The sequence below is a fragment of the Mus musculus genome, chromosome 1 (assembly GCF_000001635.26).
Source record: "Mus musculus strain C57BL/6J chromosome 1, GRCm38.p6 C57BL/6J".
In the NCBI taxonomy this organism is placed as follows: Eukaryota; Metazoa; Chordata; class Mammalia; order Rodentia; family Muridae; genus Mus; species Mus musculus.
This window is the reverse complement of record NC_000067.6, coordinates 181,616,472-181,630,268: the sequence shown is the minus strand read 5'-3', so window position 1 is coordinate 181,630,268 and position 13,797 is coordinate 181,616,472. Positions and strand designations below refer to the sequence as shown.

At 41.2% G+C, this 13,797-nt stretch overlaps 1 protein-coding gene and 1 long non-coding RNA gene across 3 annotated transcripts in view; one reads left to right on the top strand and one right to left on the bottom strand.

Annotated features, from left to right (window-relative positions):
* Positions 1–13,797, bottom strand: part of Dnah14 (dynein, axonemal, heavy chain 14) — a 238,340-nt gene that overhangs the window by 184,664 nt on the left and 39,879 nt on the right. For both annotated transcript variants that reach the window (NM_001377039.1, XM_017314066.2), the window contains 7 exons: positions 13,631–13,676; positions 13,447–13,544; positions 8,289–8,461; positions 7,232–7,576; positions 3,287–3,628; positions 2,032–2,401; positions 1,722–1,912 (listed from right to left, as the gene is read on the bottom strand). In NM_001377039.1, the coding sequence (NP_001363968.1) occupies positions 1,722–1,912; positions 2,032–2,401; positions 3,287–3,628; positions 7,232–7,576; positions 8,289–8,461; positions 13,447–13,544; positions 13,631–13,676 (1,565 nt within the window). The remainder of the gene's footprint in view (positions 1–1,721; positions 1,913–2,031; positions 2,402–3,286; positions 3,629–7,231; positions 7,577–8,288; positions 8,462–13,446; positions 13,545–13,630; positions 13,677–13,797) is intronic.
* On the top strand, positions 3,034–9,272 carry Gm33612. The gene is made up of 3 exons (XR_373757.4): positions 3,034–3,143; positions 3,529–3,651; positions 8,390–9,272. It is a non-coding gene; the product is annotated as a predicted gene, 33612 (long non-coding RNA).

Sequence of the window (13,797 nt, the reverse complement as noted above, 5' to 3'; positions counted from 1 at the left end):
TAACTGCATAACACTCTATATAACTGCATAACATTCTATATAACTGCATAACATTCTATATAACCTTACAAGCAGGTGGCTGCATTCATTAGGTTTAAGACATCCCACAAAATCTTTCAGCATGACTCTCATCTCCTGGCCGAGTACAAGAAGTGTAGGTTTTTGTAAACTTACATAGGCTGACCAATCCTCCCTTACTAGGACCTCTCAGGAGTTCACTGGGGTTTGCCACAAGGTTGTCTTCTCCCTGGCTCTGCCATTAAAACTTAGAGAGAAGTGCGATGCTCTGGCCCTGGGCTGTGGGCCACTTCATCATCCGCAAACCTTACTGACTTCTCTTCATGTTCACTAATTTGGACCCTCTAAAATCTGTAGCAGACCTCCTTTTTAAACTACCCATCATATTACTAAGTCAAGGATGGCTTAGAGGCATTTCATTGGGGGGGGGGGGCACAGGACACTGTCTCAATCAGGCCACCAGCTGGCCACCTGTAATGCCTTAACCTGACTTATGCATGAGTAGTTCCAATTATCCAAGACACGGCAATTAAGACACTGGAGGTGTCCTAGATTTTCAGCAAGTTAGTTCGAATGAACTCAGCTGTTATCGCTGACCCTCGTCTCCGATGAAGTGCTCTGTAGTGCAGAGATCCACTTAGGAGGAGCTGGAGCAAGCCAGGAAATGTATGCAGATGAGGTGACCAGGAGAATGCAAATGTTATTTCAAGGAAGGAGCTGAAAGAACAGAGCTGCCAATTTCTGAGCCAGGGGAGGGCAGGAGGAGAGGAGAATTTTGGAGGTGGATAATAAAAGGCATGTGAGTTTACTGAATGGAGCTTGAGCAAACGAATGGAAACCTGAACAGGAGTATGACCAGATGCACTGGGAGTTCAGGGGGGGAACTGAGAGACTTCAAACAGTCTGAGTTGAAAAACTCTAAAATTCCTTCAAAGAATTTCCCATATTCCTCCTTATGACAGAATTATGGTTATAATATGCTGGCTTGTGATTACCAAAAATTAAACGTAAATGGGAGTTCTTACAGGCTAGCAAAGAAAAACCCAACGTTTTACATACTATAGCTTCTCATTTGCTTTGTTATCTTTTTGAGACAGGATTTCATATAGACCAGGCTGGCCTCAAGTAGGCTATGCAGTCAAGGGTGACCTCAAACTTCTGACCCTCCTGCCTTTACTTCCAGAGTGCCGAGAGTACAGGTGTGCGCATGTGCAGTCCTAGGACTAGAACCCAGGGAACAGAAGGCTAGACCAGCTCTCTACAAACTAGGTCACCTCCACAGCTCTATATAACAGAGTTTTGTGGGGAATCCAACTGTGACTGATTTGGCACTTCAAACAAAATATCATTATTGGTAAGGCTATCCTAATAGGTTTGTAAATACATGTTCACTGTGTATAAAATAAACTACAGGCACTTGATATTTCTATTCCTATAAAATGTCATTTCTATAAGAATAAGCATGTTAAAGAATGATGTCTGTCACATAAAAAGAGTGTTATTGCTCTCTCCCTTCAGTAATGAAGGTAAAAATGAAAGCTTGCTCCCTCTTCCACTGCAAGTGATATCTCTGACTCCCCAGTGGCCCAGGCACTTGGCCAACTGCCCTGCTTTCTAGTTTATGTTCGTGGTAGGTTTCCTTGCCCATAATTAAAACCAACCCCTCATGATTCAATGTGTTCTTTTCAACTACTTGTATTTACCTTGAGAGCTAGAAGCTTCTCTATGGAGAGGTTTTTATTGAGAGAGGTTGACCTTCCAGTGATGCCTTGCAGAGTCTCCCAGTGTCGAGCCTTGAGGCAGGCGTTTCCCAGGGCTGTGATGATTGGCAGCTCTTGTCTGAAGTCTAACACTGACTGTTTGAGCAGGGGTACCATATCGTTCTTAGGTAAGCCTGTAAATACCAGAACGTGTGTAGACTTACACTTTGTTCACATTTTTTGACCAGACAACCTCAGGCAGCGAAATTGCCTTGCCTCTGGTGGGTAGGAAGCCTGGAGAAGCACACATTACCTTTTTCCAGTACAATGATTATATGCAGCCACTTGGAGACGTTGTTCTTCACTAAATCGATATCAATGCTTTGGAGAGTACAGTTCCTCCATTCCCAGAAATATTTCCCCCACTCTTCTTGCGCTTCCCATAATAATTTCCTCAGCATCAGGTCACACTCAATTTCGGAGATTTCTGACAACACTATATGACTCATCTCGTTCGTGTTGATAGCATTCATACGGAAATAGGCTTGATCATAGTAGTTCTGGTAGTTTGAGTAGGTTTTCACTTTTAGAGTCAAGCTTTCAGCTTCTGCTTCGAGAGACTGCACGATTTCCTTGGCTTTTGGTATTGGAGTACTGGCGGCCAGCAGGAGAGGAGTTCTTATCTAAACCATCAGGGAAGCAGCCAGATCATTCAGAATACAAAGGTGTTTTACTGGCAACATCTTTAGTAAAGAACCCACTTTTTTCATGACAAAGTGAATGAAAAGTGAATATTACCATTTGACTCAAATGCCTAGAACTATTTTAGGAAAACTGTGTGTGTGTGTGTTCGTGCACGTGCGCACTCTCTCTCATGTGTGTCCACCATTTTATGGAGTTGTTGAAGAACTTTGCTGCCCTGTTCATCATATTCAGAGATGAAGAAAATGCTAAATTCCTGGTAGAATTACTAAAAAGGACATATGTGATCTTATGTCCTATTCGACTTCACAAATCATCAAAATTCTATTTGTGAATCTCATGGTATCTTAGCTTCTTTTCTGATGCTGTGATAAAATGCTGTGACCAAAGCAGCTTATAGAAAGAAGAGTTTATTCCGGTTTACAGTTCCAGGGTGATAAAAACCCGCCACAGCAGGGAGTGATGACTAAAGTATCAGGCAGGGCAGCCAGAGCAGAAAGCTGAGCGCTGCTCACTCCCTCAAGCGCAGACAGGAGGCAGAGAGGGCAGAGCCGGAGGTGGGGTTGGGTGGGGGTGGGGGTGTCTGTGAGGCATTTACTCTGAAAGCCCACCCTCAGGAATGGACCTCCTCCAGTGCGGCCACACCTTAGTAACCAAACAGTGTTACCAACTGGGGACAAGGGCTCAAATGGAAGACATTTCTCATTTGCAGCACCACACAGGGTAAGTATATTTGGATTACATAATTTAGCTATGACTCCATAGAAAATGAATATATAAAAGCACAGTATTACATGAGACTAAGATAAAAATTTAAAAATATAAAAATAACTATAAAAATAGTAAAAAATTTAAAAAGCACTTACCTTATCTTTTAAGTTACTGACATCCACTCGTAGGCTGACAATATATGCTTCCAAACCGTTCTTGAATTTAGTGAGACTGGTTTCTCTATTCATGGCGACAAACTTCATGGATGTTTTTAGATGATTGAACTTCATGAAGATGATTTTGTAGATGGCGATCTGCTCTTCTGACACATTGATCTGGTAATGCCTCACAATGGAATACAGCTCAGAAATTGTGCAGAAATCCTTTTCTATTTCAGTCAAGCTCGAGAAAATGTCATCCAAAAAATTCAAATGCTCCACAAATTCTTCCAGTTCCACGGGCTCAGTGTCCAGTTGGTGCAGCAACGAGTCTAAAGTCTGCAAGGATTAGCACACTAGTGGTAAGTACGCAATGGTTTCACTATTTTGGGAAACCACTCTCTTCATTTCAGAAGGCTGACGTCTACAAGTGCAATGCCATACACTTGGATGTGCAGTGCTATACAAATTGGACAGGATCCTAAGTATGAAGCAGACGAGCATGATCCAGTCCTTCTATTGTGATCTCAAAGTGCTTGAGTAGATTTCATGTGTAATATACGTGTTATAAGGCATGCACAATACTTAAGGCTGGAATGGCCACCCTGACCGTTTATACAATAGACTCTCCAGTCAGTGGTCCTCTTTGATTGTGTTTACTGATTAGGTGTTATTTTCTCTACTTTGCATACAAGGAACCAAGTCTCAGATTAGTCTAAGATTAGGTATGTGCTAAGTTACAGAACTGCAATTCAGTGACCATCAGAGAAAGCTCTCCTTGCAATAGATGGCAGTTAACACCGAGATCCACAAAGGGTCACGGTGGAAAGCATGAGGAACTGTAAACGCTGATCACTATGTGGGACACCCATCACAACCCTTTCCTCAAAGCTTGGAGTTTTAGAGGTGAGGGGGCAGGGCTAGTGGGTGACTTCAGAGAAACGGTGTTTTCTGGACACAACAGGGCAGGTGCATCTACATCCCCCAGGGGCTGTAACAGAGTGCACAGGCCTGTACAAGGCCAAGCCTAAGGACACCTCAGCATGGAGAGGGGAGGTAGGCAGGCAGGAAGTCCCACCCCTAGCTAGGGAGCTACCAGTATTTGTTAGCTTTTGGAAGAGGGAAAGTCGGTTTTCTTTAATGGTTCCATCCAGAGTAGGCTCTAATTCCCAAGAGTTGCTGGGCAAAGCAGACTGGACCTTGACGGATTTAAGAGGGAGGGGAGGAGAAAATATAAATTTGTGGAGTAGGGATGTGGGGTGGATATCTGGGAGAACTTGGGGAAGGGGGTGAAAAGTATCAAATTAATTGTATGAAATTCTCAAGGAATTAATAAAAACATTATTTGGGGGAAAATGAATGAATATAACTTTAAGAGATGGTAAGAGGAGGCTCTTAAAAGATAACTCTATTGATGCATTGCATTGCCTAGCTTCCTAGCCCCATAATGGGCATGTTGCCTTCTTCTGCCCTGCTGTCTAACAGGATGTGACATTAGAGATGCTTAGGGAAAGGCACACTGTGAGCTCAAAGCAGCCAGTATTCCCAGCGACTGTTGCCTGTGCCCTGGACTACTTGCTGCTGGGCCCTACTTGCCCTTGGGGGTTGGAGGTGAGGTAGCACAGAGTCAACAACACAGACTCTGGGAGCAGGTGGGAAATGTCACAGCAAGCTCATCTGAGCACTGCTGCAAGCTCCTTTAATACCCTCCACCAGTGCCCCATTCATCCCAAGAAAGCATCTCTTCTAAACAGCAGTTCCTGATTGGCTGGCATTGGCTGGCACCACCAATCCTTGGTCTCTCAGGCAGTCCTAAATTAGGTACTCCTGTAGATGTTTTTTTGTGGCTACGTGGCCCCCGGTGTTTATATATAGGTGGCCCTCCCTACCGTCCCTGCTACAAGTCACTATGTGGGCACTACTACTTCCCACAAGAGAAATTAGTTCTAACTTGTGTAGGCGACAGCTCTGTTGCTGTTGCTGTTGCACGTGGGAGTCATGTGCAACTGAATCTAGCTACATTAACTCCTGCCTGCAATATCCTGCCTGTCAACTCCGCTTCCACGCCACTGGCGCTTCTCCTTTTGCAATTAACATCTTTCTTGAAAATTATTCCTGGCCCACTCAAGCTCTGTTCGCTACTTTGGATAAGGTTTGATGCAACATTAGACTTGGTATGTGTGAGAATGCTGCTATCCTCTCACAGTTATACTGCAGAGGCACAGTCGATGGGCAGCTTGTAACTTTGGGTTTAAGAAGTATTGGAAGTCTGGCTGGATAAAGAAAAAAAAATGATAGCTGTTATCATAAACTCTGGTCTTGAAACCTGTCTTGGGTACTATGGGAGGATGCTGGTACAGGCAACAGCTAGGATACTGGGATCCATATTTGTTCTACAAAGCAGACAAGCCATAGCCTAGTGAGTCTATGGGGAACAATGATGTCAGACAATGATGTGCGTTATAAAGCCAAAAAAAAAAAAAAAAAAAAAAAAAAAAAGAGATGGGCAGTGACATGGGGCGCAGTCTTCCACGTAGTTACAGAAAGTTCTAAAGGAAGTGATATTTAATAAAACACACATGTAAGTGCTGAGGAGGGACTGAGTTGGGTAAAGTACTTGCAAGTGTGAGGACCAAAGTTTGCATCTCCATAAACTACACAAGAGCATGCATGTCTATAATCCCAGGAGTCCTACGGCCAAATCAAGTGGAGAAGAATTTCTGGAAGCCCAAGGGCCTCTAATCTGGTTTATGTGATACAAACAAGAGACACTGTGTCAAACAACTCCTGAAGTTTGCCTTTTGACCTCCACATGTTATGGCAAATGTATGTGTCACATTCACATACAGAAATGCACTTATACACAGATAAAGACTAAACACAAAAACAAATGTAATCACAGTACTTTGGGATTTTCTGAGTATAATACTTATATGTATTTTTGATTGTATATCATCAAGTTATAATCTAATCTGAAATTTTCTTATGAAAAGGTGTACCTGCTTGTATTATGAATGCTAACTATGCTCCCCCAAAAAACTGTTTGCACGATAGGGTCTGCACATAGCTTCTGGGAACCTGCCCTCAGTTAGCTCTGACTGGTAAATAAAGAAAGCAGCAGCTGAGAGCTGGGGAGGACAGACAGAGGCGAGAGCTTGGCGTTTCCTGGGCTTGGGACGGGAGGAGAGGAAGGGGAGATGGCTTAGGAGAGTGTGGAGGGAGGAGAGACAGAGTCTGCCATGGGGTAGAGAAGCAAGGAGAGCACCCAGATGTCTAATTGGAGTGAAGAGTAACCAAGATGGAACATAAGAATTAATAAGTGGTAACTAGGAATTACTGGCAGAGGTAGGTTCTTGTTGGGGCCCCAGAAGCCTCTGGAATCTTGTTCCAGGGCCATTATCTAACACTCTTTTGCTTCTTCCACTATCTTGCTTCCGTTTTGTAATTGACTCAGGACATTTACAATGTGGGGCATTCCTTTCCCTTTACAATGAGGGCACTCCTTTCTGGACCTTTTACAATGGGGACATTCCTTTGACCTTAGTGTGTTACCTAGCACTGTGGTTTGGCCTGTGTACCTGAGCAAATTCTGTTTGCGGTTTTCAGCTTTAAAAAGCCCCCCATCTCCCCTGAGTAAACGAGGCTTGAACAGAATTTTTGTCTTGCATCCTTCTTTTGTGTCTTCTAATCCCAAAATTTGTTGTTGTAGCTCCCTTCCCTCGAGAATCCTGTTGTTTAAACAAGTCCTGCAGGTTGGGGCAGGTTCTCGCAGCGTGGAGGCCAGCTATTGTGCTGCTTAAGGCATATAAAAATATAAAGGCTGTGTATGTGTGTCTCACTTGGGAACATAAATGTTTGAGGTGGGAAGTGACCCCCCCCCCTTCAAGCTGGGATTCATTAATAATTAATTCAACAAAAAAGAGGAAAAAAATAAAGACTTACTTCTAATAGATTTGCACTTTTTTCCTCAATGGTACATTGTAACAGGTTGTAGCTCATTTGTATGATGCCATCAACATATGGTAAGCATGCTAATTGATAATCCAGACTATTCACATAAAAAATTCCAATACGTATCTCAATAGTCATGGTCACGATTTGCTTTAGGTAGCTTCTGAATTTATGTATTATTCTTTTAAACTCGATGGATGTCAAGTTCGTCATGAATGGCAGTTTTGTAGTCATGACTTTGGCCTTTTCTACTATGTAACAATATTTCAGAAACCTGCAGCTGTAGTCGCTAACCAAGCCCACTGAATTACCAATAATAGTCAGCAGAGTCACAATCTGTGAATGAAAACGTCAAGATGGTTAGCATGTTCCACCTGGAAATAGAAGCCTTACTAAAAGCTTTTATCTGCATTGTTGGGCAAGCTGATGGTTACTGTCAAATGATGGTCTTTGTACAATTCATTCTGTTTAGAACTGGAATTAAATATTGCCATATGTTGGAAACAAGACTAAGAAAAATAGATAACATGACTTTCATGCAAAGGTTACTCAGATATTTAATTTGTAATCAAGGTATTATTTTGAACTATGTCCTAGAGAGACCAACCATCTAGCTCACTGCCTGTCGTCCGACTTTCTCCTCACACAGTCCCAGAGCAGGCTGGGCCTGTGTATTTCTGATTTCACTTAGTTCCTAAGACATAGTTTATCTGGTTAGGACAGAGTTCGGACACAAGCTGAGATAGTTATATTCTACTGTGAATTTGGACAAAAAAAAATGCATTTAAGTGGTTAGGGAAGGGCTGGAAAATGGAAAACCAACATCTTGGCAAACCAAAGTCATGAAAGAACCGCAGGGAAAAAAACTCCTTTCCACAGTGGAAACATGAAAAACCGTGGTAAGTGGAGCCCAGAGACCACAGGGGAGACAAACTGGAATGATGCTAGGATGCTCTGAAGGTTTCCATACATCACGTTCATGTAATAATTGCACTAGGGTTCTGCTTCCTTACCAACCACTTCCAAGATGTCTGATCTCGAAACTTACTTTGTTCTGGTAGTCAGTGTCTGTGTCAAAGAGGATATAGAAATCTGGCCATCGGGTCTGCTTCTTATATTTGACTACACTTTTTGTTTTTGTCTCATTAGATAAATCCGGAACTGAAACCAAATCAACAAGGATAGACAGGCGAGGATCTTGGTGCAAAGGGATGATTGTGGCTGGAACAGGACATTGAACAGTTAGGATTTTCAGATGCCTCTCAGAAGCAACACTTTAAAAATCAGCCATAACATGTTAAAAGCTGACGCTGAGTGACTTAATGAGCAGACACTATTCTGTATCGATGGGGGCATTTATAAGCATGCACAAAGGTTTGCATTTAACATTATAAACAGAAGAAACTATCACAGATAATAGGTGGGGTAGGAGGCACCGTGCTGAAAACAGAGCCAGAGAATCCTGTCCTCTGTGTGGAGAGTGTTGTTCCATCTAGAGCACAGAGATACAACTAACACAGACTGGTATTGGAAAGGAGTTGACAGGTCAGATGTCTATGGTCACATCCCTTCACCCCCAACCAAGAGAAGGAACTTTGACTTATATTTTATGGCTTACACAAATAAACTCAAGATGAAGATAAACACAGAATACAAATGGATGAACTTCTAGAAGAAAATAGTGTGGCTCTTAAATGAGAAAGTCCCAGATACAAAGTCAAAAACATAAGGCATGGTAGAAGTCAATTGATGTGCTGGGGTTTACAAATCCGGGTGGCTTAGCACAGTTGAGAATGAGCAGCTAAGGAGGAGAACGTTTGCAAGCCTTCCAGCTGATGACAGATTTGACCACAACACTTGAAAGACCTCTCTCAGCAGCAAGTAGACACTCATCAAAGTGCCTTAAACACCTGACGCATAGGTGGAGAACTCAGGCAAGGAAGTCTGAACCGTCTTATCAATTCCTAGTGAGACAGAAAGTTCTAAAATGTGCCTCCTCGTGGCAACAGGTAAAGGAATTTTTAAAAGTTGACAATATAGCATTTCCCACCAATGCTGGAGAAACCCAGAAAGCTTCACACACTGCAGGTGAGAATAAAATGTCATCCTGCTATACAGAAAATATAATCTAAGAATTCAATACAATTAAACATATACCACAGATATGCTCATCTGTATACATGTATTTATACAAATAATAATTTAAAAGCAGATGAATCTCAGGTGACAAATGTGTAAGGAGTTAGAGGAACAGAAACTCCCACCTTCACAGTCCATGGTGCAGGGTTTTCCACCAACAAATGCTAAAATTAATGGACTTAGGTTTTTGTTTTCAGCAAAAAAAAAAAAAAAAAAAACCATGATATTTGCATTTCTTTTACGACTTTTGGCAGGACTATTGTAGCCAAGTCATGTAATTATCATTGCTAGTAACAAGATGTGCGACTTCACATGCTCTCTACCAAAGGCAGTGAGAGGATTGTCTGACTGCTACAACATTCATGCCCCAAATGGAGCAAGCGCCTCACGCTCATCTCATGACCACAGCAGAGAAGCCAAACTGATATATTCTACAGGATGTCAGGAGCCATATGGGACAAGCTAATAACTAGCAGGTGATCATCCTGAAGTGACCTGCCTCGGATTATTATATAATCTGCAACAGGTGAGCTCTCAATAAGCAAGGCTGTGAGGGACTAATTTTAGGAAAGATTCCTGCTATTAATATGCTTTTCCTGTTATTATTAAATATATATAACAATCACTAAGTAGAAGCACACCCCCTTTGAAATAGATCTCTGCAGATCCACGAAGATGGACTATCTTGTAGTGATGCTATATAGACAAATAGATGACTTAAGTCTTAGTGATGATTCTATAAGAATTTCTAAAATTATATCTGTGATATTAAGCTCTTTTATAATGGGACTGCTATTAAGTCCTTTTTCTGATAGTCAAAGCTGCAATGAGAACTCTGCCAGTTTCCCAAGTGTCACCAGTTAATTGCTCTTAAGATGGTAATCAGACTTTCTCCTACTCAGAGCACATTCCAAGAGGTTGTGAAACAATTAACCAAAGGTTATTAAAGGCAACTAACAATTTATTATAGGTGCTAGAACAGAAGATAAAATATCAGCAGGGTTTATATATACACAAAACTTCACTAATAACGTAGTTATGGTTTTAACCCTTCAGTGAACCTGTGGAGCTGAGACAGGTGATGGATGCTTAGCCAGATAATTACTCCTAATGGATACGCATGTACACATTCTCTGCTGTAAACTTCTATCTCAATTTATGATTTGATTTTCTGTGTGAACTTGTGATGAACTTTGTAACATGTGATCATGTATTCTGAAAGACGTTTAAGAGCTGAGGACAAAGAGAAGAGTCAGAACTGAGAGACTGGGGTGAGAGGAACGGAGGTGAGAGGAACTGAGCTGAGGAGAAGTTTTTAGACAGAACATTTTTTAGATTAGAAGGAGAATGCAGAGTGGAGTAACTTAGAAATTATAGATAACATAAAATACTAAGAGAGCAATGTGCAGAATGCAGAGGGAAAGAGGAAAAAAGATGTCACAGAGAGCCGAAGGGGCAGGCAGGCTTCTCCTTACCATGGGACAGAACAGGTCTCATGGTAAGGACAAGGCAGGTTTAGTCTTATTAAAAGAAACAAAGCATTTTTTCTTACAAATGTGGGTTTAATTCATTTAGCATTAAAAATGTAGAAGTTTTTTCTTTATGTAATGAAGATTGGAGTGAATTTTTCATCCAGAATGAGTGAGTTCTTTCTGCACCGGTGCTTGGTCTTTTGCTCCATGTGTATATCTAAGTATGGATGTGTCTGTGAGTATGTAATTGTAAGAATGTATACCTGTGTGTGTGTGTGTGTGTAAGTATGTAATTGTAAGAATGTATACCTGTGTGTGTGTGTGTGTGTGTGTGTAAGTATGTAATTGTGAGAATGCATGCAAGCTGGGCCCAACTGGATTTGAATGAAAATGAGTAAATGAGCATGAATGAAACTGAATATGAATTTATGTGAGATTATGCATATTTGCTTATGTAAAAGTTTTTCCTTCTGCTAGTGTTATTCTCTTCTCCTGGTTCAATAGAAGTTTATTGCTCCAAACTTCCCCCTAACCTGACAAGCAAGAGGCATCTGGACAATAGGGAAAAGGTCTAGCAATGAATCCTTTACTCAATCTCCTGCTGTTTCAGGATGGGGTGCTGAGTGCCAGAGACTGCAGATTCTGGCCTCAGAGGAACACAGAAGGCAGGTCAGCTACAACAGCATAGTAACTTAGACTTAGATAAGCAAACTTTTTATTATACAGCAACCTTAAATTTCTCGTAAGACAAAGTCTTACCCCAGAAACTCTTAAGACAAAGTCTTACCCTCCACCTATGCTCTTCCCCCCTCCGCTGCCTCAAGAACTGACAAGAAAGAAGAAACACCCCACACTGGGGCTGCCCCCCCCCCCCCCGGCAGATAACTAGTATAAAAGTGAAGAAAAGGAGATGTCCTAGATGGGAAGACCCAAGGGTCCAGTGAACTGAGTGTGACATGTGAGTCTGGACTCCAGATCATGGAATAGAAAGCAGACAGGCGGGAAGCAGCTCCAAGAATCAAATCGGTTCTGTTGATTCAATGGCCCCAGCGTACTGTTGGGTGCGTGGTTTTGACGACCACAGCATGGGTAGCAAAAGCACGTGACAAGCATGTGTAAGTGATGGTCACAGAAGCCTTGAATTATTTTATAATGAAAATTTCAAAACAATCACATGACAAAATCATTTTATACTGAGGAAAAAAAAAGACATGAGAGCAATCACATGTTTTTAACCCAAGAAACTTAAATCTAAAAAGAAAAGAAAAAAAAAAAAGAAAGAAAGAAAATCTAGGTGGCAAAAAGAATCTATGGAAAGAATGCCAGAGGACCTATGTCCTCAAAATGAATCTCTACCCAAAATTTAAAAAAACATTAGTAGAGAATGATACACGTCTATTATTTCTATAGATAAGCAGTTAAGTCCAGGTGAGAAATTCCTGGGGGGCGGGGACAGGGAACAAGTGCACCATGCTAAAGCATGAATTCAGCACACTGTCACAAGACAACTGAGCTGCTAAGGGTCCTACTAGCTTAAATTTTTTTCTAAAACTTACTGTGGGGGATGGACACTGTCATATAATCTTAGATTATATTCATCGAGCTGAAAAAAATAATCATTTAAAATGTATTCAAGGTAGGAACAAGGTCTTTGTAATGAATGCTATGACATAAAATTCACACAACTCAAGCCTTGAGCGGCTTTCCTGATGCTAACGCTCTATGCATTTTCTTTATGTGCATGTGGGTTAATTTTGGGTGCCAATGTAAGTACATTTATAATATATGAAAAGACAATCCTGTGAGGGACTGATTGGATCATCTGAGCTGCGAAGATGCACCCTAAATCTGGGCCACACCCCCTGGGGCAGCACGCCCCCTGGTGGCAGCACAGTCCACATCAAAGGACATGGAAGAAGGAAGCTTTCACTTTTTACCTGTTTGCCCTCACTCTGGCTGGCAAGTTCAACTATCCTGTTGCTGAGACACTCCTTCACTGGTGTTAGAACCTGCTTCTTTGGAATTCCAATATAGACTGAAGACCAGCAACTCTCTAGGACGTTCCTGGGACTTTAGCAACCTACTGAGACGGCTAAGATATTTAGTCTCTCGGACTGAACAACTACTGGATTCTAGGCCTTTCCACTGCAACACAGCTAATATTGAACTAGTCAAACAATATTGCCTATAAGCCACTTAGATAAATCCCCATGTGAGTGTGTGTGTGTGCATGCATATATGAATCCACATATATATATATATGAATCCATATATATATATATGTATATATATACATACACACATATATATGTGTGTGTGTGTGTATGCATATATACATATTTAGGGGAATTTTTCATAGATATTATATGTACACACATGTAACTTATTCTACAGTTCTATTCCTTGAGAAAAGTCTAACACCACACACACACACAATCATCATCATCTTCAAATAATTTTAAATAAACACTGCTTGATCAAGCACTGGGACTCATGATCTCTTATTTATATCTACCATATGTATCACTAAGAGCATCAAATGCATTGATTTAAAAGAGATTGCCATAGAAGGCACCAAGCCTTTTGGATACTTACTGACATACTTTTCTATAGTTGCTATCATATTTTGGAATTGTGTCGAAAAGTCCAGTCTGTTGGGTTCCATAAAGAGGTTTGTTGGGAATTCAAAAAATCTGAGAGAAAACAATACATAAGAGTACATTCAAGGGATCGCAGTACCCAACAGAACACAGATGCTTATAAAATGGTCAATACGTACTTATTATAGAAGCGTTCTTGATCAGACTCAAGCTGGAGTCCTGAGTCTATTCGAATTTATTGAAACAAAGACAAAGTAAAAATTTATTAACAGTTTAAAATGCAAGACAACAACTTAATATATATCAGTATTTTCTAAATAACCTGAGAATCAATCGCTGAGCCTGT